Here is a 25,744-nt window from a genome sequence, read left to right as displayed (position 1 = left end):
TCACAGCACATCTTTGTAATATTCTTCTAATTACCAGCCATATGTTCCTGTCTCTGTCTTTTCCCTATTCTCCAAGCGTTGGGCAAGATCGGAAAAACTGATAATCGTACGCAAATGCCACGTCACCCATCTTCTTCAACGAAGCATGAAGCATGAAGCAAGAAACCCTAGAGAAGGAGAGAGAGGATTGGGAGGAGATGAACAAAACTTTTGACTATATATACACGTCTATGGAAGTAGTTCCAGTACACTACAGTATTGTATGAAGGAAGAAATGGAGATGATCTAATCTTCTACTGGGAATCTCTACGAAGATCCTGATCGCTAATCTTTTCATCATCGTCGCCCAAGGGCGTCTCAATAATCTACAACGCTTGTTTTTGTGTAGGGCCACGGAGCATATCGAGATGATCAGTCAGAGCTTTGATTCATCTGTCGAAGCGGGTCTGGTCCATCGGCCGGTTCGTGCAAGCGGTGCTCGTCAATAACACCGCTTCAGCGCCGTCCTCGGGCCGCCGCAGCCTCCGGCGGCGATCCTGGTCTTGACCCGCTCGAACTCCGAGACCCCGCAGGGGATCGTGATCCCGCCCGGGTGGTCGTAGCCGAACTCCTCCTCCGCCTCCCTCAGGAGCTCCCCGAACAGGGGGTGGTTGAAGTAGATCACCGGCACCAGGACCCGGCAGAAGTCGGCGTCCTTCTGGCCGACGTAGACCGCGAGGTGCCCTTTGGGCACGGCCGCCGAGACGGGATGCGGGTCTTGGCCCATGGGTATGTAGCCCGACCTGGGCTTCGCGGAGCAGAGACGCCTGGTCTTGCTGGTCAGGCGGCGGCCCCAGGTGAGGAGCCTCGACACGGGTGTCCTTCTCGGTTCCTGGGGCTGCGGCGTCGGCGGCGGGGACGGGGGGCTGAGGCGGAGGTAGGCGACCGGGCTCCTGGGTCGCCGGAGGATCCAACGGGTGGCCCGGAAGAGGCGCTTCTTGAGCTTGATTCCCCTGAACTTGAGCTTGAGTGTCCTCATCGGAGCGGCACGGATTTAAAACAGAGAAGAGGGAAAGAGAAGGAGACAGAGACAGAGACAGACAGAAACGGAGAGTGTGTGTTCGTTAGGATGTGGGGGGTTTCAGCAGGAGGGCAACGGACATGGCGAGACGGAAGAGAGTGAGGCAGACTTCGGACAGAGAGGAGGGAACGTTAGACATCTTCGCCGATCTTCTTCTCCTCTGTCCTGCTTGAGCGAGACGATTCTCATGCGGGGCAGAGGAAGGAAGGGAAACGCGATTCCAAACGTCCTCTCTTTCTTTCCTCCTTCCTCGTCTGAAAGCTCTGTTCAATCTTCACAGGTGGGCGAACCGTTTCGCTACAGAAACAAGACGAGAGAGAGAGAGAGAGAGCAGTGGGAGGGACGCGATGTTGGAGGAAGAAAAAATCAAGTTAAATAGCTGGTATAGAGAGAGAGAGAGAGAGAGAGAGAGAGAGAGAGAGAAGGGTCAAGGGTGAGACTGGAGAAGAAGGGTGCAATGCGCAGAAGGTTCCGTACGCAAGGAATCGGGAGTGACAACTGCCGTATGATCAAAGGGAGAACGTGTGGCGCTCACGTTGATCCCCGTGTTCAACGGCTCTTGATGAGTTATTACTCGCGGGGCCCCCGGGACAGCGATCGAACGGAGGAGAAACCATCCTATGATTTGAAATATCGTATGAATTTATTAATGGTGAGTTTTATCGCGAAAGCAAGTATAGTATACACATTGTGAAACCATGGTCCCTCCTCGCACGTTCCCACCCCTACTCCTCACAGTGAGGATTCAAACCCCCATCCCCTTCCTCGCAAATGAAAAGAGTGGCAATTGAGACAATCCCCAATGATCGACAAAGATAGTTTAGCTCACAGCTTTTAAGCAAGAAAAATCCACGCGTTTTTCTAAAGGTTTAGTCCAATTCAATCCAGCCATGTCATGTCGAGCTGACATAATGTGTGCTTTTAGTTCACTATTCGGAAAGTCCTTAAGGCCCCAAAATTCTGGGGCGTTTGGTAATCATTTTGAAGGAGTCTTGGAATGAAAGCTGGACTTGAAAAAACCGAAAGTTCAATGCTGGAGGCTCTAATTAATGAAAATTAGTCAATTGCCTATTTTACCCTCAAAACTTTACTAAAAATTCAATTTTACTCCTTTGAACTTGTAAATCCTAGATATACTACTCATCTTCTTGATCAAGGGCGGTCGGCGAGATCGCGTGATCCAAGTGTCGATCACCTAAGGTCACACCACCGCCTAGGCAACGGTCGCCTGGGTCCCGCAACCTCAAGCCTTGTCACTTGGGGTCCGGTGATGCGATAGTCGTTGGTGGTCGTGCGACGGCCATCGGCGCCACATCCGACTTATTGGCAGACTGAGCCCTCCGCTAGATGGTTTAATTTTTTTTTTAATAAAAGAGAAAAAATTATAGCCGAAGCCCTTTGCAAATTTATTTTTTTTCTCAAATATTATTTAACTCAAAATTACTTTAAAGTGGATTTTTTTTTACCAAACACAATTTGTATTTTTCCCAAAAGTAGGGCATTTTGTATGTCTCCAAGGTTCATTTCTAAAGCCGAGCCATACGCAGCCAATGGCTGGCTCAAGCTCAACTTGACTTCCATGCTGGGAACTCAACTCGATCATTTACGAACTTTAAAAGAAATATTAAAAGGATAAAAGTGTAATTGCATGGTAATAAGTAATGTTTGTCTATGAGTTACCCCCGAGGCAAAATAAAAAATAAAAAAATCCGAAGTTCGAGCTTAAAGATAGGCGAATCAATTGGCCCGACACGACAATCTAGTTGATCTGATAACACGTAATTTTTGCCAAAAGAGTGAAAACACTTTGGACAAAGTTAGATGCGATTCAAGGAATCAATCGATCGAGCTGGAGGTTTGGGACAAAATCTATGGTTTTAATTGCGACAAACGTAAGAGCCGACAGTCTCAGCGAGAGAGAGAGAGAGAGAGAGCCTTTTCTTCACCAACAATCCCCTACCACTATCCACGTCAATTTTCTTGCAGGCGCTCCGCCACCATGAAAAGTTGGAAAGTGGGAATCACTAGCACCCTCATTTTTTTTTTCCTTTTTCTTTTTTGGTGTTTATCCAAGATTTCCCCTATTTTTTAAAATTGTATTGAAAGTCCGTAATATTTTTTCTAGAATTATTCAATCGGATCTTTAAATTCATTTTTTTTCCGCATATTCTTTTCTGTTCCAATTGATGCCGCCGTTTGAAAAAAAAAAAAAAGAAAATAAAGGTTGTAGGCAGCGATGACACCATCCACATGCCAGCAAGAACCCTCTTTTCAAGAGAAAGTTAAGAAATCTTGCTTCCTTCTCAAGCGTCCCCACCCCATTCCTCCCGAAGGTGGGGATTGGAATCTCCTATCTCCCTCTTTTCAATGAGAAGAGTGATCATTGGGACAATCCCTAGTCAGTGGTTCGCCTCTTCTTCTCTTCATCCGTTATTTTCTTTGTGATATCCATTTCTTATCTTGTGAAGATTACTTTTTCTGTTAATATCTTCGTTTTATTATTTTATTTTATCTTATAAGGTATGAAGGAGGGAAGAGCTTGCTGATGAAAATCATTCTATCTTTAAAAAAAAAAAAAAAAACTCTACTACATATATACTATTGATTAAATTGATGGGCTACGGATGATATTTCTAAGCAAAGTTCTATCAGCCCCGTCATGTAAAAATTCTAAATTTCTCTTGTTGAACGCCTCCGCACTGCCAATTCAATTCGTACATGAAAGAAAGCGAGTTTCACGTCTATTTAAACGATCGATGATAGAAAACTTTGATAGAGTGACTGAAGCTGTCAAACGAGAAAATGCGAATGGAGAATAAAATCTACATTATGCGACAATTAGTTTGCAAAATGATTAACAGTTCATTTGAAATCAAATCTTTACCTAAATTACGCATTGCGGTTATGGGGGTTCTGAAACTATTAGCGAGGCCGTATAAATGTGGAATCAAAAGTTCATTTACTTATTAATTTTTTTGTTTCACCTATTTCTTTTTGGAACAATTCCAAATTAGTATCCGAAGTGCCATCGTTTTCTCAAATAAGAGCTTGAAATGGACTTTATTTCAAATAAGGGCATGATATGCCCTATTTATTTCAAAGCGGGGCCTTGACCAAGGGTATTTTAGTCATTTACATTTTTTTGAATATTTTTTTTACTTAAAAAATATAAATAACTAAAATGCCCATGGTCAGGTCCTTCTTTGAAACAAAGATGGCACTTCAAGTCCTTATCTCGAATACAAGGTCCACTTCCGACCCTTATTTGAAAAAATGGAGGCACTTCATGTCTTTACTTGAAAATTTTCCCCCCTTTTTTATTTATGGAAATACAGACAATTTAATAATTAATTTATCCAGATTCTTTCGTTTGTAATTTCTGGCGGATAGGTGTGTATTCTGAATTATGCCTTCCTTGTCCTGGATGTCGAAATTTCACGAGCGCCTTCCCCGAATTATCAATGATTTGATCGACTAAGAACAACGTTATTGAAATATGTTAAGAAAACTTGACCAAAGACTAAACCGCGTGGGGGAAGCTTGACCGTCTGCTCATCCTCTAGAACGATGCGGACGTGCCGTAAATTGGATTCAACGTACTCGTTTTTTTTTTGTACATATTAGAACCAAATTTTAAATTCGATACTAATTTATCAAATGACCAAAACACCCTTAACTCATCTTAATTTGAAATACAAAAAAAATTGTTACGTTGGATGGTTGTCTAACGGATCTCCTACTTTTGTGGAGCACATACCCTCATTTTGATATTATTATCCATGGTCTCCGACTAAAGATGGACCAAATATATTTCAAATCGGTGTAAGAAAAATTGTTTTAATAAAAAAAAAATTGGAGAAAACCGACCAATCGGTCATAATCCTATTGCAAAAGATGCTGAGAAAAAAAATTCAGCCTGATCTAGGACAACTAGCGATGACTGGATCGCCACGTTGGCCTTTTTCGATAAAAATTAACTAGAAGGGCTATATTGAAATATAGCTTAAAAGTTTATAACTAAATTGGTAGAATTTTAAAAAGTTTATAAATGAATTGACATATGTACAATAAGTTTAGGACTGATTTGACAAATTTTTCCATAAAAAGAAATGTTGTACATATAGCTATGTCCGAAACAATTCGGAATCAACGAACTAATTTGATCGTTGTGTAACCCAATGGCTAGTTTCTCAAACGAATCGTGTAAACATCTTTACGTTTGTCGACATGGCATTTTGATCACATTTTTTTTGTTTCTTTTTCCCTCTTTTCTAAAGTTCTACAGATGTATGATTGGGAGACGGGAGCATCATATGCCGCGGAAGGTGGGCGGACTAATTTTTTGTTTGGCGGGTCCAAAGGTGGGCGGACTTTTTGGCTCTTCCTCACTATGTATGTGGTCCTATAAAATAGGAACAAATAATTAAAAATTAATTTTCGAATTTATGGTTTGAAAATTAAAAAAAATATAAAAGAAAAGAAAAAGAGTTTTGTGGGTTCGAGGAAATTGGGTTTTGTAGCAACCCCACTAGCGTTCGTGCTCACCCACTTCTAGTTTGTGCCCTCTAGATTGAGGAAGTCAAAGTAAAATAAAGGAGAATATAGTTAGGTTTGACTATACAAGAACACAATGACGGACACCAAGACCAAGTCCAGTATGAATATTCCAATTGCAATTGGTGCCGATCTTTCGTTGGAGGTTCTCTTCTTTCCAAGGACACGTGGCTCGCACGTGGGTTTTTATGTACTTATTCTAAGGTAAAGTTTGGGACCCTAATCCGCAACCGCTTTTTATTTTATTTTTATCTATAAGATACGACAAAATGGATGGTTAACGAGAAAATATTCGACTCTCACTCGTATTGTTACGAGGGTAAGTCGATGTATTAGAGTTTCGTTAGCCTATGTGTATCTAATTTTTCTTATTCAGTACCGGGGATTCTTGAGCTTTGCTTTTATAAGTCGGTGACGGATACGATAAGAATAAGTCGGTGTCGTTGGTCGAATCGCGGGCCGCCAATTACGTCACTAATGTAAAGCGAGACATTTTTGTCGTGCGTAAAAATTATCTTGATAATGTAATTAACCTGTTTCGCGCAAGATGTATTGCAACGGGTGCAAATGTTTGAGGAATCAAGTGTCGAGTGTTCAATTATCATCCCGCGTCGCTTAAGTACCGGATTTGAAAGGGTCTTACATAGTAGTCTTGACCATATTCTGATCTAACAATTCTTTACGTAATTAACTAATTAGTCTTGTGAACATGGAATCTCCACCATTCCCTTTGCGATTTCATCTCCTTAGGCAATAAGAATCGTTCACGCAGCTCCGAGTCGATGTCCTTTCTGGCTGCTCCCGTGTTGGAATGGGTAAAGAATCTTTTGCTGATTGACAAAAAAACCATCGCGTTGGCAAGGGCCCCACAATGGCTGACCTCCTCTTCTAGTTCTAGATGTTCCGCACGGCACAATTTTGTCCAACCATCCGTACCGCACGGGTCCGTACTTCTGTCCGTGCATACGTGTCGTGGGACCCGTGCCCGAGAAGTTCGCCTAGTTTCCCGGGGCCCGCTGAAGACAATTTCCCACCTGCTTGCGGCTGGAGTAGTTTCGTGGATCTTCACTGGAGACGACCCCGAGTGTAAAGTGAGATAGATCTGGACCAACTGCTCATTTTCTAGATCGTTACCTGCCCAGGTTCGATTAAACTACACTTGGCATTTTATAGTTTTTCAAATGACTAATGGGACTAGATTAGAATAGGAAATTCGATATAAGCCCTAGCTCGTTGTTAATTGAGTAATCTAAAGTTTGAATTCGCATTTGTCACGATCCAACCGAGATTGATGGCGTAATTAGTACACGACGCTGAATTCGAACGAAGATGTTTACTTTAATTTGCTATCAAGAGTGACTTTGAAAGTAGGATTGTTGATTGCTCGCGTAAGTAATGCTTTTGAGTTATCGAATGTACCCGACCATGCGGTATGCCGGAGGACAATCGCAATATGATCGTCAATGGGTGAACTTGACCTATTTTAAGTTTTCAATTGATTTTCATCTAAAATCGACATGGGCATTTGCCCTTTCTTGAGTTGTGCCATCCTAAAGAGGATTGGTCCCTCTCTTGCGTGATACCACTCTCTCTCTTTCTCTGGCACAACATTATTCCAAATAAAGAGCACCGGGATGGTGTTCCAGGCAAGGCCTCATGAATTATTGATTGCTACTACCACCGTTAATTTCGCCTAAGGCATCTTCATGTCGGCGTGGAACTCATAAGGTACAAATCAATGTGAATGGTGCCGAGTTTCGTTTTACATATCCTCAATCAAGAAAGAACATATAGAAGGGAGATAGAACATCCCAACAAGACGAGGTGGAAAGTGAAAAACATGCTTTTTCGTTAGAGTTGGGCAACCAACAAGGTAGCCAGCGACTTTGACCGCAAATGTTCATTTTTTTCCACATCATCTTATGGCATTGCATCAATCAGTCTTTTCGGTCGTCTCTTTCGCTCGACCTTTCCCTTTGCCATTTCTTCTTCGTTGGCAAATGAAGTCGCTCACGCGGCGCCAAACCTATGCCCTTTTGACTCCTCCCATGTTGGAACATGAAAAGCTCTTTGCTCATTGACAAAAAGAAAAAAAACAAAATAAAAGAAGAAGAGAGGAAAGCACTTTGGTTTGACTATAAACATAGTCTTGGCAAAAGACCCCGCAATAGCCGCTCTCTTCTAGATGTCCCGCACGGCTCGTTTGTCCAACCATCCGTACCCCACGACTTGTACTTTGTCCGTGCATGCGTGTCGAAGGACCCGTGCACAAGAAAGTTTAAAATTTGCTGGGGCCCACTCAAGACAATTCCAGTTTAACCGAGCTATCTCTAGAGGTGTCAAATGAGTGAATCGGGTCGAATTTGGATCGGATTAAATATGATCCAACCTATATTGACCCATTTAATCTGTTTTAATCCATTTTTAATGACTCATGCCCGACTCGATTGGATCCGTAACTTACCCATTCCCGATCCGACCCGTTTTGACTCATATTACCAAAATACTCTAATATTTTAAGAAAAAATATATAACTCATTTAACCTATTTTGAGCTCTTCACATGTATATGTTACAAGGATAAAAAATTTACATCAAATAAAAAAATCAAATTAAAATTTAAAAAATTAGTGAATAAAATAAAAAATAATATTACTAAAATACTTTCATACAATAAAAGTCTAGTCAATTTTTTTTTGCATTTTTTAAATTTTTTAAATTTTAACAATTATTTTTTATTATTAAAAAATTATTTTTTATTTTTTTATCTCATTTTTCATTTGCCATCGGCGGCGGCGGGAGGTGGTGGGTGGCTAGTGGCAATCGACGGTGGTTGTCGGCGATGGTCGGTAGACAAAGGCGAGATTCCACTAATAGTTTTTATATTTTTGAATGTTATTTTTCTTTTATGATTTCTTTCATTTACTTATAAAAATACAAAATTTTAAAAAATAATAATAATCAAGTTTAGCCTTTGAGGCTCATTTACAACTTGTGAGAGCTGAAGGCTAAGTCCATTTCTCTTGGGTCGAAAATGGGTCGAATATGGTTTTAAGTGTGTAACCCATTTTTGATCCATATGTTTCAACCTTAACTTTTTGAACCTATTTTCATTCAGCTTTTTATAAACTTAGAACCCATATGCAACCCATTTGTACAAAATATGGGTAAAAAATGGGTCATTGACCTAATTGATAGCTCGAGTTATTTCAAGGACTTCATTTAGGGCGCACATAGTAACACTTCTAAAAATGTATTCCGTTTGGTAATGCAACTTTTGGAGCAGAAATCCGTTTGATTGCGCGACATTACCTTTTTGCTTTTGAAATAAATTTCTACTTCTCAAGTTTTTTTGGAGCTAATTCTAGAAATTAAAAAAAGTTACTTCTTTTTTCGAAGTAAAAATCTTTCAACATCAATATCTCTATAACTTTGATCTCTTTTCATTTTCATCACCTCTCTCTCCCAACCAAGCCTCTGCCGTCGCCTCCCACCACCGACCTTTGCCGACTGCCTACCTCCGACCATTGTTGCTCACCGCTTGCCTCCGAACATTGCCTATCGCCAATGCCCCCCGCCTCCGACCAATTGCCTCCGCCCTCGCCAACCGTCGTTGCTAGTAGCCGGTGCTATTGCCGAGTCATCGTCTCCGGCAGCCGAAGTAAAAAATAAATAATAATTTTTATTTTTAAAAGCATACAATATTTTTAATAATAAAAATTATATTTTAAAGAAATTTAAAAAGATTAAAAATAGAGTAGCAATTTTTCGGTCGCCGACAATAATTTTTCGTAGAAGAGTTTGTGTTAATAATGTGTTAGAAGTAAAAATTTTCAACATTTACCAAAGGAATTTCGCTGATCGTAAATCAACTTCTAGAGCAAAAGTAGAAAGATCAACTTCTGGTTAGAAATTGATTTTTGAATCATAAGTGTTGCCATGTGTGCCCTTAGTGATCACGAGCATATAAAGAAAATTATCAAAAAAGTTCTAAATTTATTGCAGTTATGCTAATTTAGTCATAATTCTTTTTTTTTTTACTAATTCAATTATAAATTTTTTTGCGTTTGTATCAATTCAGTCCATCCGATCAATTTTGACAAGAAATCCTTGATGTGTACGTTGGCCATGCCACGTAGGACAATCAATCTGCTGACGTGGACTAATTTTAATAATTTTTTTCTTTTTTCTTTTCTTTACCTTTTTTTTCTAGACTTGGGGCCGGGAGCCCTCGCAAAATCTAGCTAGGGAGGGCATCGTGGCCCTCACCGGCCTCAGGCAAGGGCGTCGCAGCCCTAACTCTAGAAAAAGGTAAAGAAAAAAAAAAGAAAAAAATTCAAAAGATTATCAAAATTTGTCCACGTTAGCAATTTTCAGTTTACATTGGCGGCACAGACTCAATTGGCAAAATGTGAAAATATTTAGAGTTAAATTGACAAAAGAAATTTGGGATTGAATTGACACCATTGTAATAGGTTTAGAACTTTTTTTTGATAATTTTTCTCTAAATTGAACTGCTCTTTTCTAGACCTTTGCCTGCTTAGGCTCGATTAAACAACCCTTAAAAGTTTTGTATTTTCTTAATCATGAATTTGATATTAGGCTGGACTCCCTTATTAATCAATCTAGTTTCGACTTCACATTTATGAAACGTAACTTAAAACTGCTGTTGCAGTCAAGACACGACACAAGCTTCGAACTGATGCTACAAAGAAAGATGTCTACTTTTATCTGCGATCAGGAGTGAATCGAAAGAAAGATTCTTTATTTCTGATCCAAACGATACTTTTGAGTTCTCGAGTGCACAGGTCCAGTGGTATCTTAGAAGAAAAATTACTAAAAAAAAATTCAAAACCTACAATATTGGTAATAATTCAGTCTAAAATCTTTCAATTGGATTAATTTAGTCATAAATCTTTTTGCATTGATATCAATTTAGTGAATCGGGTCAATTTTAACTGAAAATCGCTAACGTGGACATCGGTGGTGCCACGAAGAACGGCTAGCGCCGACATTGACATTTTTTAATAATATTTTTGAAAATTTTATTATTATTATTATTATTATTATTATTATTATTATTATTATTATTATTATTATCTTAAACTTTGGTTTTGGCCTGCGAAGGCCAACCAGGCTTGTTGGCTGTTGGGAAGGTTCATCTCGCCCAGGGGCCATTGTGGCCTCGTTGGCCGCGACCCTTGCCACAGTCGGTGAGGGCCAGCCAGCCCTCGCCAACAGTCAGAGAGGGTTGCCGCTGGCCAAAGCTAAAGTTTAAGGAAAAAAGAAATGACAATTGAAAAAACAAATTTACAAATCGATATGTAAATTAATTATCACGTAGTTAATATACAATTATCATAAGGGCAAGATTGCAACCAATTTCAAAAGATCACGGGGCACATGGCAGAAATTTGAAACATCCGTGAGCACGTTGGTAAATATATGGAAAATCTAGGGAGCCAAATGGAGTACCCTTAAATTCGTTCGACATTTTTGTCCCTCGCGAGTGAGCAACACGTGGTCACGTGAAAGCACGACACCGACTTTCCGGCGAGAATTTCGCCGGAGCAGGCACGTTGATATAGATTTGAAAATCTCATGGGATTTTATTTTCCTCCAAAACAAAGAGATGAAGGGTCAAGTTGCGACGACCAAAGAAATTTCGGGGCAAACAGTAATTTTCCCATCCGTTTAACTTGGATTAAAGTCCGGCCCGCACATTCGTGGGAGGAAGGAGGAAACCGGAATTTAAATGTGGGGCCCACGCATTGACCATTTCGAAAGAGTTTGCGTGTCGACCGGAGTGATCATGGGCCACCGGTGGTGGGCCGGGCCGGAGCGGGCCCTAGAAAGGAGGAAAGGGGACAAAGCAAAATTGACTTTTGAAGTTGAGAAATTGATGCTCATCAGATCACTGCGTCGTGCACAAATTGCGCAACCTACGGATGGCCGTGCGCCTCGGATTCCCGCCCCCCGCCGGATATCTAGGGAAGTCAAGACTATTGTAGGTTCTTTTTTTGAAATGGGTATGCTGGTTAACCTCGGGGTTAGCGCAATTGGATGAGGCATAAGGAAAAATTTCAACTTAAGAATCCGATATCGATTACGAGTGAACTGCTCTAATTTAGGCGTAAGCTTACCTGTTGTACGGTACTCGCGAGATATTTCCCAGGACGTTCGAGTAGCCCAATTTCGACAGCCATACACACGGCGCCCATATCTTTGGATTATGAAAAAGAAGCGAAAGAAAGAGAAACCGACACGTTAATTTAAGATAAAAGAGTACAAACATCCTCTTCATCTCTTCCCCTCTCCTTTGTGCCCCCCTCTCTTTGCATCTCCTCTCCTCCATCTCGGCTCGATACTGACCGGCATTTCGGTCTTGGCCGACTCACGGTTCTCTCTCTCTCTCTCTATTCAACTGTCGAACGTCATCCACCTTGTTCATCTCGATCACTGCCTCGATCTCACCTCTTTCCAATGTCGTCGTCGCGTCTCCCACGTTTTCGTGCCGACGCCACTAGTTTAAAGCCTCAGGCAAACATTCTACAAGGTTAAAAACAAAAAGACCGACCACCGGCGCGACTGCAAATAAAAGACAACACACGGCTGGCCTTGGCTCGGTTGAAAGTTGGAAAGGCTGTTGCGGAATCCCACATTGATGGAGATGAGGAAGAGAGACGAGGCGGCGACAGTATAAGAAACGGCCTCGGTTGCGATTGCAACATACTTACCTGGACAGGGTGTATGGGCGATCAGGAAGGCCTATGGCCTAGGTTAGCGACCTCCATTGCACCTGCGGAGGGGCGCCCGCCTAAGGTCAGCCCATAGCGGCTGAGCCTACGTCGTAATTTGTGGCAGCGGGGGCCTGCGTTCGCGCGGCCCCTACCATACCCAGTTCAAGCTTCTACAAGATCATTTGGGCTCTCTGCGCAAAGCCCACCATGAAGATTGTGGTTTGGGAGAAATATTTCTCCTTCGTCCTCTCGGTTAATTTCTTTATGTGTTTTAGAGCGACTACGAATCGAAAATTTTCTTTTGAAGTTGTAATGATATGGAAACGATTAGAAGAATATTTCGATCTCCTCGTATTCAGTGAACGAGGTTAATTTTTGTTGTCCACAAGGCTGTTGTTGATGAGCGAAAAGCATTATTCATTGAATTACCTCACTAAGCAGAGACTTCCGGTTAGAATCCAAAATCTAGCCTCCATTGGCAAGTGCAAAAGGGTTGCTAACTAAGGTAAATAAACGTTGGTAACTCAGTGTTTGATAAAATAATAAGAAAGATAAGTGCGCGGTGGTGAGTAATTCAAATAAGAATTGACAATTCAAATTAGTTAGTAATTTGATTAGACAGAAGTTGATAAGGTAATTCACTTTGATGTAAGTTGGTAAATTCCATAAGAGAGCTATTAAAATTCAATACGTCAGCCAGCAAGTTATGCAAATAAAAAAAATCGGTCTATTGATGCAAAAAATCAAGGCCCATATATTTGCGCCCAAAATAATAGAAGTCTTTGCTTATAAGCCTTATATAGATGAATGAACTTTATTTAAGATCAATGGTTAAGGTTTTGCCCAAAAATGAAAAACTTTTTCTTAAAATGCTTCCCACTAGAAAATTCAAGAAAAGGCCAAAAAGCAAACTACTCCTCTCCCTCCCTACCATCCACAAGCCCAAAAGCATAAGAACAAAACCCTAAAGAAACAAAACGGAAAGAAAGGCCAGACCACCACCATCATCACCAAACATTTCAATACAAGTAGGGAAAGAAATTATAAACAAAAGTAATGGCGAGAATCCTTCGGCATCACTCCTCTTATCTCTTTCTCCTCTTCGCTCTCTTCCTCAACCCCGTCCACCCGGTGAGGCCCAGCACCTACATATACTCCGGTTGCTCCCAGGAGAAGTACCAGCCGAGCTCGCTCTTCGAGTTGAACCTCGACTCCGTCCTCTCCTCCTTTGTGAGCTCGTCCTCTCGAGCTGCGTACGGCAGCTTCGCCGTCGGGAACGGCACTTCGGCCCCGCCCGAGGGCTCCGTCTACGGGCTATATCAGTGCCGGGGCGATCTGAAGCTCGCCGATTGCTCGAGATGCATCCAGAGCGCCGTGAGCCAGATGAGCTTGGTGTGCCCCTACTCCTACGGGGCGTCCCTTCAGCTCGACGGCTGCTACGTTAGGTATGAGCACACGGATTTCCTGGGGAAGGTCGACACGGGCCTGAGGTACCAGAAGTGCGGTAGGGGCTCCGAGAGCGATCAGGAGTTCTTCCGGCGCAGGGACGACGTCCTCGCCGACCTGAAAACCGCGCTAGGGTTCCGGGTCAGCAGCTTGGGGATGGTCGAGGGTTTCGCCCAGTGTTTGGGTGATCAGAGCGCGGCCGACTGCTCCGCTTGCATCTCGCAGGCGGTGGAGGAGCTGAAGACGCTGTGCGGGTCGGCGGCAGCGGCGGACGTCTTCCTGGCTCAGTGCTACGCTCGCTACTGGGCTTCTGGCTACTACGACTCGTCAGGTGAGTTGATTTTTTTTTTTTAACTGTTCTGTTAAAAAGCACAATGTTCGACTGCTTTAGTCCCCGTAAGTGCTGCTTTTGTAAAGCAAAAGCATCAAAGGGCATTTGGTAAGAACTTTTAAGGAATTGGAGCTCCATTAGTCATATGGTCTCCATTCTCATGCATCATTATTTTGCTCTTTAACTTTTTGTTGTTCTCTTTAATGTAATATACTCTTTTCATCGTCCACCACTTGTTATACTTGCTTTTCTCTCATGCGTGATGATAAGATAGTTTCCATTACCCTAGAGAATCAGCAGGTCAAATCTTCGTTCTCCTTTTTATTTTATTTTATTTGGGGAATATGGTCAATTATTGAAATATATGAAGGGAATTCTTTAAAGCAATGGGTGGAAGGTGATACTTTATTTGAATTGTATAGTAGAGTATGCAACCTAATGAAGATGGTAATCATAAGCTTTGAGAAGGAGAAGATAAGAAATTTCTGCAGTGAGTTTAAATCACGTTATGCTGTCTATCGAACATTTATGTCATCCCTAATATTAATCCTCACTGCTAATTAAAACCATCACGTGAAGCATTGACAAACGAAACTAAGAAATTCTCCAATGAACTTGTACCATATGATCATTAGTTTACTTAGACTCCGTTTATTTCGCGGAAGTTCAATGATATGGAATATATTTTTTTGAAAATGATCGCTTGAAATAATTAATCAACGAAAAACACTTTAGTTATTAATAATACTTTATTTCTGAATATTTTGTGGGACAATGATTTTTTTTTTGTTATTCGGTTTTATATTTGATAGAAGCGATCATCTTTAGAAGAAAATGTTTTCCAAATTATTCATTTTTTGTGCAACAAATGGAGCCTTAATGTAGAGCCAATCATACTTTAATACAATTATGTGTACATTCAAAGTCTGCCTCTCTCTTGGATACACATCGATTAAATTCACGAAATTATGTACACCGTCGTGCTTGTTTTAATTTCTTTTTTTTTTTATATACCAATCTCTCCGGTTAATCCGCTTTAACATTTTGTTAAGAAAATGAACATGTTCAGATTCTTCCAACAATGAGGACCAAGGGGGCAAAACCGTCGCCATCCTAGTGGGAGTAGTCGCAGGTCTCGCCATCTTGATCGTCCTCCTCTCGCTCTGCCGAAAAGCGATGAGTGCGTGCTCTCTCTCTCTCTCTCTCTCTCTCTGTCTAATTATTTGCTTAATCATATTTATATCTCTAATAAATTCGTGATTAAATCATGATGGTGCATGATGATTTTTCCATCATCAGGCTGAGAAGATCGATCGAGAATATGACACATTCCATGGAGGAACACAAACATGTTGGACACATAGTCCATCTTTCAGTTCCTTTTCTTCTTTTTTTGTGTTTTATTTTTGGGGTTTTGTTTTTGGGTCTTTGTTTAGGCCAAAGCTAAGTCTTGACCTATCGTTTTGACTGTGGATGGCAAATATTATTTGACTTCCAAAGCATATTTGGGGTCTACGTGTAAAGTCAAAATGGAACTTTCGTTTTTTCCTTTGCTTTGAACTTGGGAGAGAGAAATTCAAACCTAGAGAACGTAAAAAGTTGAGATGTTGAGTGAATGCTCCCACCACAAAAGTAAATTATTTTGCAAGATCAAAACTAAAGGTAAAGCACAAAGTGAAAGTAAAAACGGGGCAACGAAATTCCAAGTCACGTCGATCGAAGCCAATAGACTGGCTTCTTCTACTGGGGGAAAAGGCGGTTTAAATTATTAAATTCCTTGTCGCCGGACCATTCTCCAAAGATTTTAGGACCATTCGTGCAAGTGACAATGGATTAGCTTGCTTGAGAATCGCACGTGAAATTATATTTAAGAATAAATTCCAACGTGGCTTGTTGGAGAAATATGCCTTTAGAATATGTACCACAGTCGGTCGTTGAAGGAGGCAACGGTATATGGCCCCAAGAATTAAAGAGATTGGGATCAATTTGTTGGCAAAAGAAACCCTAATATTGATCGAACTGTTTGAGGATTAGAGTTGAGACTAGGGCTCACGCGGGGTGTGACCGTGTGGCAAGTGATGAAAGGGAAAAGGAGAAGAGACAAGCATTCGATAAAACTATGATGCGGAGGCTCCATTGGCCGCGGCTTATCGTCAACAAAACTTAGACATGGCTGTGCTCTTTCGGACGGAGCAAGATTATCTCAGTCGACGTTTGGCCATCCTCAACTGGGCAAGATCATCCATCCATGGCGGAAGAGAGAGAGAGAGAGAGAGAGAGAGAGAGAGAGATGTTACGGGCATGGAGTTGGCATAGTTGCGGCAGCGATTAGCGAGGCCGTGGGTGACTAAAGGTGGAGGGGAAAAGTATCAAAAGGATCATAAAATCTATTGCATTGATACTAATTCAATCATAAATCATTTAGTTTGACCAATTTAGTTTTAAATCTTTTCATATTGGTACAAATTTAGTTCATCCAGATAATTTTGGCATGAAATTGCTAACATGAACGCCGACTGTTCTACGTGGCACGACTCACACCGATGTTGATATTTTTTTGATATTTTAATATAGTATTTATTTATTTGTTATTTCTTGCAATGTCCTAAACACTAGCATGGCAAGAAATTAGGCCTGCAGATTAGATGTGGCCATAAGGATTCTTCTTATTAAACTCTTGCAGATTAGATGCGGTCATAAGGATTCTTCTTATTAAACTCTGATAAGATTTCCTTACTGACCTACGTCTTTGAAGATAATTTTCAGTATACGCAGTCTGCTAATAAATTTTGGTTTGGCATAATGCCATAAAAGAAATTGTGTCAATATATAACGTGATCAGTCCTTTCAGTATAAAAACGCTATCTTCATAAGAAATTTACGTGAAAATCTCCATCTCCGTGATAGGAAAAATGAATTGTGCATTCTCAATCTCTCCCATATTTTCGATCCTTTTCCTCGTGATCTTCCGTTGTGTCCGGTCTGCGAACGATAGTGTTCAGGACACCCGCAGAAAGATTGCAGCTGAAGACCCAGTGTTGAACTTCGACTTCTGCGTGAAGTCTCTTGGGTCAGACTCGGAGAACCATGAGGTGGACGTCGAGGGACTAGGGCTGAACAGGCTCAAGCTGTTACAAGCCAACTATACAGGCACGATTGAGTACATCAAGCAACTACCGAAGCAAAAACTGGAACCGAGCCAACTCAGAGCTCTCACGCTTTGTTTGGATGCTTACACCTCCGGTGAACGCGAAGACCTTACCCCATTTTACAAGGCGAAGCGTTACCTCGATTTGAATATTTGGGTGTCTGCAATGATGACTTGCGAAGATACGTGCGACATTCAAAGAATCGAGGAAGGGAGGCATGGTTCCACCTTTGACAAAGTGTAATGCTGACATTTTTCAATTGGGCGCCATAGTGCTAAGTATAATGGTTATTTTGTGAGGAATGTAATCAAGTTGGTGTCTGCCGATCAATTAATGCATGATCTATGAATCTCCATGGTAATCCGAGTCCTCTTCTTTGCTATACAATCTATTTCTTGCGAATGGATTCTCATGGATGGAGATCTTTTTAACCCGTAGACAACTCTTAACAATTGGAAAGAAACTGATTTCCATAAATCAAAATCAGCGTTTGAAACTTTCATTGTGTCAAAAGAGAAAGCACCGTGGCAGCCCGTCAATATCTCCACTTGATATGTCTTACGCCCACCTCAATCCCAACCTGAATATCCGATGCCTGCTTGTTTGTGCCGTTTATTTGTTAAATATCCACGGCCAGTTCTGGCTTCTTCACAAGATTACTTTGATTTTAGCCGCATCATTAGTCATGAAAAATGACAGAAAGAAAAGTGAGTTATTTAATTTTTGTTAAAGGGTAAAAGCCACCAAAACTTTCAAACTATACTCGATTTTTTTTTTCTTCTGTGACACTAAAAGCCTTAAGCTTGTATTTGTGCAATATATTTACTCCAAATTTGTACTCGTGTGACATCTAAAACCCCAAGACACAAAAAACTTTAGATTTATATCATGTGACACATTTATCTCAAATTTTTTTTATGATTCCACGTCACACATTTATCCTCAGTCAAGATTTTTTTTCTTACCTCCTTTATCTTCACTGTCGCCCTTGCCGTCACCGCCCTTATCGTCACTAAATCAAGGAAGAAAATGAACGAGGAAGTTACAAAAAAAGGAAAAAGAAAACAAGAAACGAATAACATACAACAAGTTGACATATTTTTGCCACGTGAGTGCCACGTCGGGTCTGCTTGCTTTTCGCCGCCCATGTAGGCAACCACGTAAGATTTTTAGGTGGAGATTCAATAGGCCTAATCGAATCTCCATGCTTGTGCCCTTGAATTAAACAAAAGAAAATAAGAAATTGGTATGCTATTGAAGGCAAAAGAGTACAAAGCGTGATAGATCAAAATCGTTCCCACGTTTTCTCCCTCTTTCTAACTTTTTTTTTAATATCTCTTTGACTCTTTTGTACTCTCTGTTGTGCCGCTCTCTTTGCATCTCCGCTTCGGGGTTCTGCACCACCACCGCTCACGACGGAGCTGCAATCTGTCTTTGTCGCCTCAAGGTCCTCTCTCTCTCTCTCTCCGCTTCTGCTGAACGTCATTTACGCTCCTTCATCTTGCTCTCTGTTCTAGTCTTGCATCTTGGAAGTACTCTTCTTCGCGCTCAAATTACAGCACCAGGTTCTATTTTCCCTCAAAGATAGAAAATTCGGTACGAGGAAAAAATCCCAAGGAATGGACACTATTCGTTACTCGAATCCATTTCGTAAGAGGATGATTTATTTTTTTTTATATAGATATCGGCATACAAGCAGATTGGATAAAATATTGAGCTCTTGCCCCCATATGTGGTAATGTACGATTGAGTATCGTGAAGTCAAAATTTCTTGAAATTGGGACTTATGGGACTTATGGCCTAGATTAGTCAACCTTTGACATATTTTTAAGCCTGATTTGAGTGCTCTAATTGAACCAGATAATCAACCGATACCTTGTTGAAGAGGTTAACTTGCGGTTATAGTCAACTTGTCAAAATAATAAAATTTATAAGTAACTTTTATTTTTCCTAGTCTTGCAACTGAAAATGAAATATCTTTCCTTGTCTTGACGGAATTAGCATGCTTATTCTAGCAAGCTTTCCCATAGGTAATAAATTTATTTACTTCTTTAATAAGTAAAAGAGCGAGGAGAGGCAACTAGCGTCAATTGACCTCTTTGAACGCTATTATAGGAGTCTTGCACTTGCTATGCAATGATCGGAGCGATCGATTTTGTGGGATCATAGTCATATGTTCTAAAAGCTTTAACTGTTAAATGAAGGCGGGGTTTGATATATAAACACATTAACACTCCTCTTTACGTGTAGTTTGGACTTTAGCTTAAGATTAAAGCATGGAAATACATAATAAGAGGGACAAAGATGGGCCTGAAATGATTTCAGCTCAGGATGTTTTCCTTTGATACCATATGAAACTTGTGATAATGTAAAATCAGAGAAATTAGAATGTTGAACTCTCGCCCACATGTGGAAATGTATGATCGAGGTTCAGTAGAATACCGGTGGTTATGATACAACTGGTTGAAGGAGGCAACGGTATATGGCCCCAAGAATTAAAGAGATTGGGATCAATTTGTTGGCAAAAGAAACCCTAATATTGATCGAACTGTTTGAGGATTAGAGTTGAGACTCGGGCTCACGAGGGGTGTGAACGTGTGGCAAGTGATGAAAGGGAAAAGGAGAAGAGACACAAGCATTCGATAAAACTATGATGCGGAGGCTCCACTGGCCGCGGCTTATCGTCAACAAAACTTAGACATGGCTGTGCTCTTTCGGACGGAGCAAGATTTGGCTCAGTTGACGCTTGGCCATCCTCAACTGGGCAAGATCATCCATCCATGGCGGAAGAGAGAGAGAGAGAGAGAGAGAGAGAGAGAGAGATATGTTACAGGCATGGAGTTGGCATAGTTGTAGCAGCGATTGGCAAGGCCATGGGTGACTAAACGTAAAGGGGAAAAGTATCAAATGGATCATAAAATCTATTGCATTGATACTAATTCAGTCATAAATCATTCAGTTTGACCAATTTAGTTCTAAATCTTTTCATATTGGTACAAATTTAGTTCATCTAGCTAATTTTGGCCTGAAATTGCTAACGTGGACGCTGACTGTTCTATGTGACATGACTCACATCGATGTTGATATTTTTTTGATATTTTAATATAGTATTTATTTATTTGTTATTTCTTGCAATGTCCTAAACACTAGCATGGCAAGAAATTAGGCCTGCAGATTAGATGCGGCCATAAGGATTCTTCTTATTAAACTCTGCAGATTAGATGCGGTCATAAGGATTCTTCTTATTAAACTCTGATAAGATTTCCTTACTGACCTACATCTTTGAAGACATTTTTGATGCCGAAACATGATAGAAAATTAGCTAAACATAAGAATTTGAATAGACACGAGGAACAATCTGTTCTCGCAAGTGTGATTATCAAAATCAACGAAAGATATCAAAAGTATGTCGTCTTCGATGAAGATGTTCAGAGTCAGAGAGAAATAACGCCAGAGTGTTTATGGTGGCTCAACCCAAACTAGGGTTGTATAACATGTATTTATATGAGTGACTAATTACAATAAGGGTATAAATAAACACAATTACAGAAATACCCCAATATACATATAATTACACGATAATACTCCCCCTCAATCCGAAGTAGGTGTAACAACCGAGAGATTGGATCTCAATAGCGCATGACGCAGACTAGGTAACTCCTTTGTAAATATGTCGGCCACTTGATCCGCAGTAGGCACGTAGCGAACACGTAGATCACTGGAAGCAACCCGTTCTCGAACAAAGTGAAAATCCAACTCAATGTGTTTGGTGCGAGCGTGAAATACGGGATTGAGGGCAAGATATGTGGCAGATATGTTGTCACAAAAAACAGTGAGAGGAGTAGAAAGTGGTACTTCTAGCTCACGAAGTAAATGCCGAATCCAAATAGTCTCCGCAACACAATGAGCGACAGCACGATACTCAACCTCCGTGCTAGAACGAGCCACAGTGGGTTGCTTCTTGGCACTCCATGAAACAAGATTAGTGCCTAGAAATACACAAAAACCTGATGTGGAACGTCGAGTATCGTAACACCCACTGGGCTGCATCCGCATAAGCTGTTAATGAAGTGGGAGAACACCGCTCAATGAGTAATCCATGTGTAGATGTGCCAGCTAAATACCGGTATATACGCTTGACGGCTTGCGGATGAGGTAATCCGGGTTGATGCATGAATTGGCTAACCAAGTTCACAGCAAAACTAATATCGGGGTCTAGTCATGGACACATACTGTAAAGCACCAACCATCCGTCGATATAGAGTTGGAGAAGCGAGAAGCTCACCATCATCAATAGACAACATAGTTTTCGATGCCAAGGGAGTAGATACGGGCTTTACCTTAACAAGGTCAAACTTGCGCAAAAGGCTATCAACATACTTAGCTTGAGATAGAAGCATACTGTTAGATCGGTGATGAGCCTCAATGCCAAGAAAATAGTGAAGTGGTCCAAGATCCTTCATAGCAAATTCTTGTGAGAGTCGAGTAATCAAAGACTGTAATAAATGAGCAGTATCACCAAGAACAATGATATCATCAACATACAGCAGAAGATATAGACGACCCCGAGAAGAAGTATAGACAAATAACGAGGGATCGGCCTTGCTCGCCATGAAACCCAATGATAATAAAAAACTGCTGAAGCGAAGAAACCATGCACGTGGAGCTTGCTTCAAACCATAAATGGCTTTCCGGAGACGGCACACATGATTCGGATATTCAGTATTAGAGAAACCAGGAGGTTGGCGCATGTAAACTTCCTCGCAAAGAATGCCGTGCAAGAAGGCATTCTTAACATCAAGTTGACGTATAGCCCATCCCGATGAAATAGCAATAGAGAGAACAACTCGAATTGTAGCTGGTTTAATGACAGGGCTAAAAGTCTCGTCATAATCCAATCCCGCTTGTTGCTTAAATCCTTGTACAACTAGACGAGCCTTGAAGCGTTCGATAGTTCCATCGGATTTTTCCTTAATCTTAAAAACCCATTTACAACCGACTAAGTTCTTAGAAGGGTCGGGTGGTACAAGATCCCACGTGTGATTAGTGACCAAGGCATTAAATTCATCTGCCATGGCTGCTTTCCAACGTGAGTCAAGAATGGCCTTAGAATAGCAAGTCGGTGTCTCTTCATGAAAAGAATTAGAGAGATTAAAAATTTTTCTGGGTTTAGATATTCCAGATTTAGCACGAGTTTGCATAGGATGAGTGGGAAGAGAAGATACAGAAGTAGAGGAGCTAGCTAGAGATGTAGAAAGGATTTGTGAATCTGATGTAGGAGGAATCTCGTCAGAAGTAGAGTTAGGCTGGGACACAGAGAGTGGGTTAGAAAGGAGGGTTGGTGGAGGTGAAAAACAATTTGAACTAGATTGGGTAGGTTGAGAGGAGGAGAGAGATGTATTTAGAGGTTGGGCTAGAGAAGTTGAGAGAGTCGGAGGAACAGCTTGATGCTCAAATGAGGTAGAAGGAAGAATAGATTGATTGGAGGAAAAAATAAGTGAAGGAATTGAATTGAAAGAATTATTTACGGAACTAAGAGTTGAAGAACTTTGTGAAAAGGAAAAATTCTCCTCATCAAACCGAACATGACGACTGATAAAGACACGACCACTGGACCGATCAAGGCAACGATAGCCTTTGTGATTCGACGCATAACCAAGAAATACACATGGCATAGAATGAGGTGCAAGTTTATGGGAGACACGGGACGGAAGAAAAGGATAACAAGCACTACCAAAAATTCGAAAGAATGAATAATCAAACTGGAACCCAAATAAACAATGAAAGGGGGAAATATCGGATAAGATGGGAGTAGGAAGTCGATTAATAGTGTAAACTGCAGTGAGAAGAGCATCGACCCAATATGAAGGAGGCATATGAGCATGGATTAATAAGGTTCGAGACATTTCGACTAAATGTCTGATTTTGCGTTCTGACAAACCATTTTGAGATGGGGTGTCCGGACAAGAAAAACGCTGAATAATACCATTTTCACGTAAATATTTTTTGAATGAATTACTGGTATATTCACCTCCCCCATCAGTTTGTAGGAATTTAATCTTGCTATTGCACAGATTTTCGACAAAAGAACGGAAGCGATGAAAGTGAGTAGGCACTTCAGATTTATTTTTCATCGGAAAAATCCAAGTGAACCGAGAGTAATCATCAACGAATAACACAAAATATTTAAAACCAGAATTGGATAAAATGGGACTCGTCCATACATCAGAATGAATGACAATTAAAGGAAAAGAAGCACGATGATTAACAGACTCAAAAGGCAATCGATGAGATTTGCCTACAAGACATGACTCACATGATACCGACCTAGAACTAGAATTGCAAATACGACTCAAAACTTGTTTATTTGGATGACCAAGACGAGCATGCCAGCGACTGAGTGAAGCAGAAGAAGCCACTATAGGATGCAAGTGAGACGACACCAAGGAATTGGAAATCGGATAAAGACCATGAGAAGAATCAGCTTGGAGGAGAACTTTCCCGGTTCGTTGGTCCTTCAAAGAAAAGGATGAACCATTAAAATCAATAGTACAAGAATTTTTACGACAAAGTTGAGTGACCGAGATAAGATCACGAGCAAGATTAGGGACATGATAGACAGGTGATAACAGCAAAGATCGAGAATCAGCATGTAAAAAGGCTTTACCGACTTGCGTAATAGGCAATAAACGACCATCACCAACTGAAACTTTTGTCGAATCATAAAAAGGTCTAGGATTTAGAATTTTACCAATGTCACTAGTCATGTGTGCCGACGCTCCACTGTCAATATACCACATTTGATCGAGGGTCTCACCAACCGAGAGAGCTGAGAAAGAATCCGATAGATCGGTTGTAGTGAAGGCGTGATTAAATCTTTGCCGACATTGTAGAGCAGTGTGCCCGGCTCCATTACAGATCCGACAAGAAAGATTAGGCCTAGATCCAAGAATGCCTCCCTGGGTGAATGGGGGAACATAGGGCTTCGAACCGCCACGAGGCCGACTAGAGGAAGAGGAGGACCGATCAACATAAGGGAGAGAGAATGACTGTAAATCAAATCGATCATTGGACGCTTTCCAAACCGGTTGATCACGCGAGAACCGTCCACCTTGTCCTCGACCAGATCTTCGGCCCCTAAAATTACGTCCACCACGATTCTCTCGAAACGGTGGATTTGATGAAGGGGCGTGACCGATCAAAGCATGATGAATATCATATGAGGATGAAGCATTCGATTTTCGGAAAAATTAATTGTGCATTCTCAATCTCTCCCATATTCTCGATCCTTTTCCTCGTGAACTTCCATTGTGTCCGGTCTGCAAACCATAGTGTTCAGGACACCCGCAGAAAGATTGCAGCTGAAGACCCAGTGTTGAACTTCGACTGCTGCGTGAAGTCTCTTGGGTCAGACTCGGAGAACCATGAGGTGGACGTCGAGGGACTAGGGCTGAACAGGCTCAAGCTGTTACAAGCCAACTATACAGGCACGATTGAGTACATCAAGCAACTACCGAAGCAAAAACTGGAACCGAGCCAACTCAGAGCTCTCACGCTTTGTTTGGATGCTTACACCTCCGGTGAACGCGAAGACCTTACCCCATTTTACAAGGCGAAGCGTTACCTCGATTTGAATATTTGGGTGTCTGCAATGATGACTTGCGAAGATACGTGCGACATTCAAAGAATCGAGGAAGGGAGGCATGGTTCCACCTTTGACAAAGTGTAATGCTGACATTTTTCAATTGGGCCCACTAGTGCTAAGTATAATGGTTATTTTGTGAGGAATGTAATCAAGTTGGTGTCTGCCGATCAATTAATGCATGATCTATGAATCTCCATGGTAATCCGAGTCCTCTTCTTTTACTATACAATCTATTTCTTGCGAATGGATTCTCATGGATGGAGATCTTTTTACCCGTAGACAACTCTTAACAATTGGAAAGAAACTGATTTCCATAAATCAAAATCAGCGTTTGAAACTTTCATTGTGTCAAAAGAGAAAGCACCTTGGCAGCCCGTCAATATTTCCACTTGATATGTCTTACGCCCACCTTCATCCCAACCTGAATATCCGATGCCTGCTTGTTTGTGCCGTTTATTTGTTATTTGAGTTAAATATCCACGGCCAGTTCTGGCTTCTTCACAAGATTACTTTGATTTAGCCGCATCATTAGTCATGAAAAATGACAGAAAGGAAAGTGAGTTATTTAATTTTTGTTAAAGGGTAAAAGCCACCAAAACTTTCAAACTATACTCGATTTTTTTTTTCTTTTGTGACAATAAAAGCCTTAAGCTTGTATTTGTGCAATATATTTACTCCAAATTTGTACTCGTGTGACATCTAAAACCCCAAGACACAAAAAACTTCAGACTTATATTGTGTGACACATTTATCTCAATTTTTTTTTATGATTCCACGTCACACATTTATCTTCGGTCAAGAATTTTTTTCTTACCTCCTT

General features: G+C 41.0%; 4 protein-coding genes and 1 non-coding gene across 5 annotated transcripts; 4 read left to right on the top strand and 1 right to left on the bottom strand.

Annotated features, from left to right (window-relative positions):
- Positions 1 to 198: 198 nt before the first annotated feature.
- LOC115756391 (auxin-responsive protein SAUR36-like) lies at positions 199 to 1,426 on the bottom strand. The gene is made up of 2 exons (XM_048276648.1): positions 423 to 1,426; positions 199 to 381 (listed from the first exon to the last, which is right to left on the bottom strand). The coding sequence occupies exon 1, from the start codon at positions 1,016 to 1,018 to the stop codon at positions 482 to 484; it is 537 nt and encodes a 178-aa protein (XP_048132605.1). The 5' UTR covers positions 1,019 to 1,426; the 3' UTR covers positions 199 to 381; positions 423 to 481.
- A 10,916-nt stretch (positions 1,427 to 12,342) lies between these two features.
- Positions 12,343 to 12,505, top strand: LOC115756401. Its single transcript, XR_004017225.2, has one exon. It is a non-coding gene; the product is annotated as a U1 spliceosomal RNA (small nuclear RNA).
- An 829-nt stretch (positions 12,506 to 13,334) lies between these two features.
- LOC115756389 (plasmodesmata-located protein 8) lies at positions 13,335 to 15,632 on the top strand. Its single transcript, XM_048276082.1, has 3 exons — positions 13,335 to 14,130; positions 15,200 to 15,310; positions 15,430 to 15,632. The coding sequence occupies exons 1-3, from the start codon at positions 13,410 to 13,412 to the stop codon at positions 15,432 to 15,434; spliced, it is 837 nt and encodes a 278-aa protein (XP_048132039.1). The 5' UTR covers positions 13,335 to 13,409; the 3' UTR covers positions 15,435 to 15,632.
- Positions 15,633 to 17,042: 1,410 nt separating this feature from the next.
- On the top strand, positions 17,043 to 17,522 carry LOC125314154 (putative invertase inhibitor). The gene has a single exon (XM_048275641.1). The coding sequence runs from the start codon at positions 17,043 to 17,045 to the stop codon at positions 17,520 to 17,522; it is 480 nt and encodes a 159-aa protein (XP_048131598.1).
- A 6,982-nt stretch (positions 17,523 to 24,504) lies between these two features.
- On the top strand, positions 24,505 to 25,008 carry LOC115732878 (putative invertase inhibitor). Its single transcript, XM_030663563.2, has one exon. It carries the CDS (start codon positions 24,505 to 24,507, stop codon positions 25,006 to 25,008), a length of 504 nt encoding a protein of 167 aa, XP_030519423.2.
- Positions 25,009 to 25,744: the final 736 nt, after the last annotated feature.

The sequence above is a fragment of the Rhodamnia argentea genome, chromosome 3 (genome assembly GCF_020921035.1).
Source record: "Rhodamnia argentea isolate NSW1041297 chromosome 3, ASM2092103v1, whole genome shotgun sequence".
NCBI lineage: Eukaryota > Viridiplantae > Streptophyta > Magnoliopsida > Myrtales > Myrtaceae > Rhodamnia > Rhodamnia argentea.
This window is presented reverse-complemented; position numbering and strand designations above follow the sequence as displayed.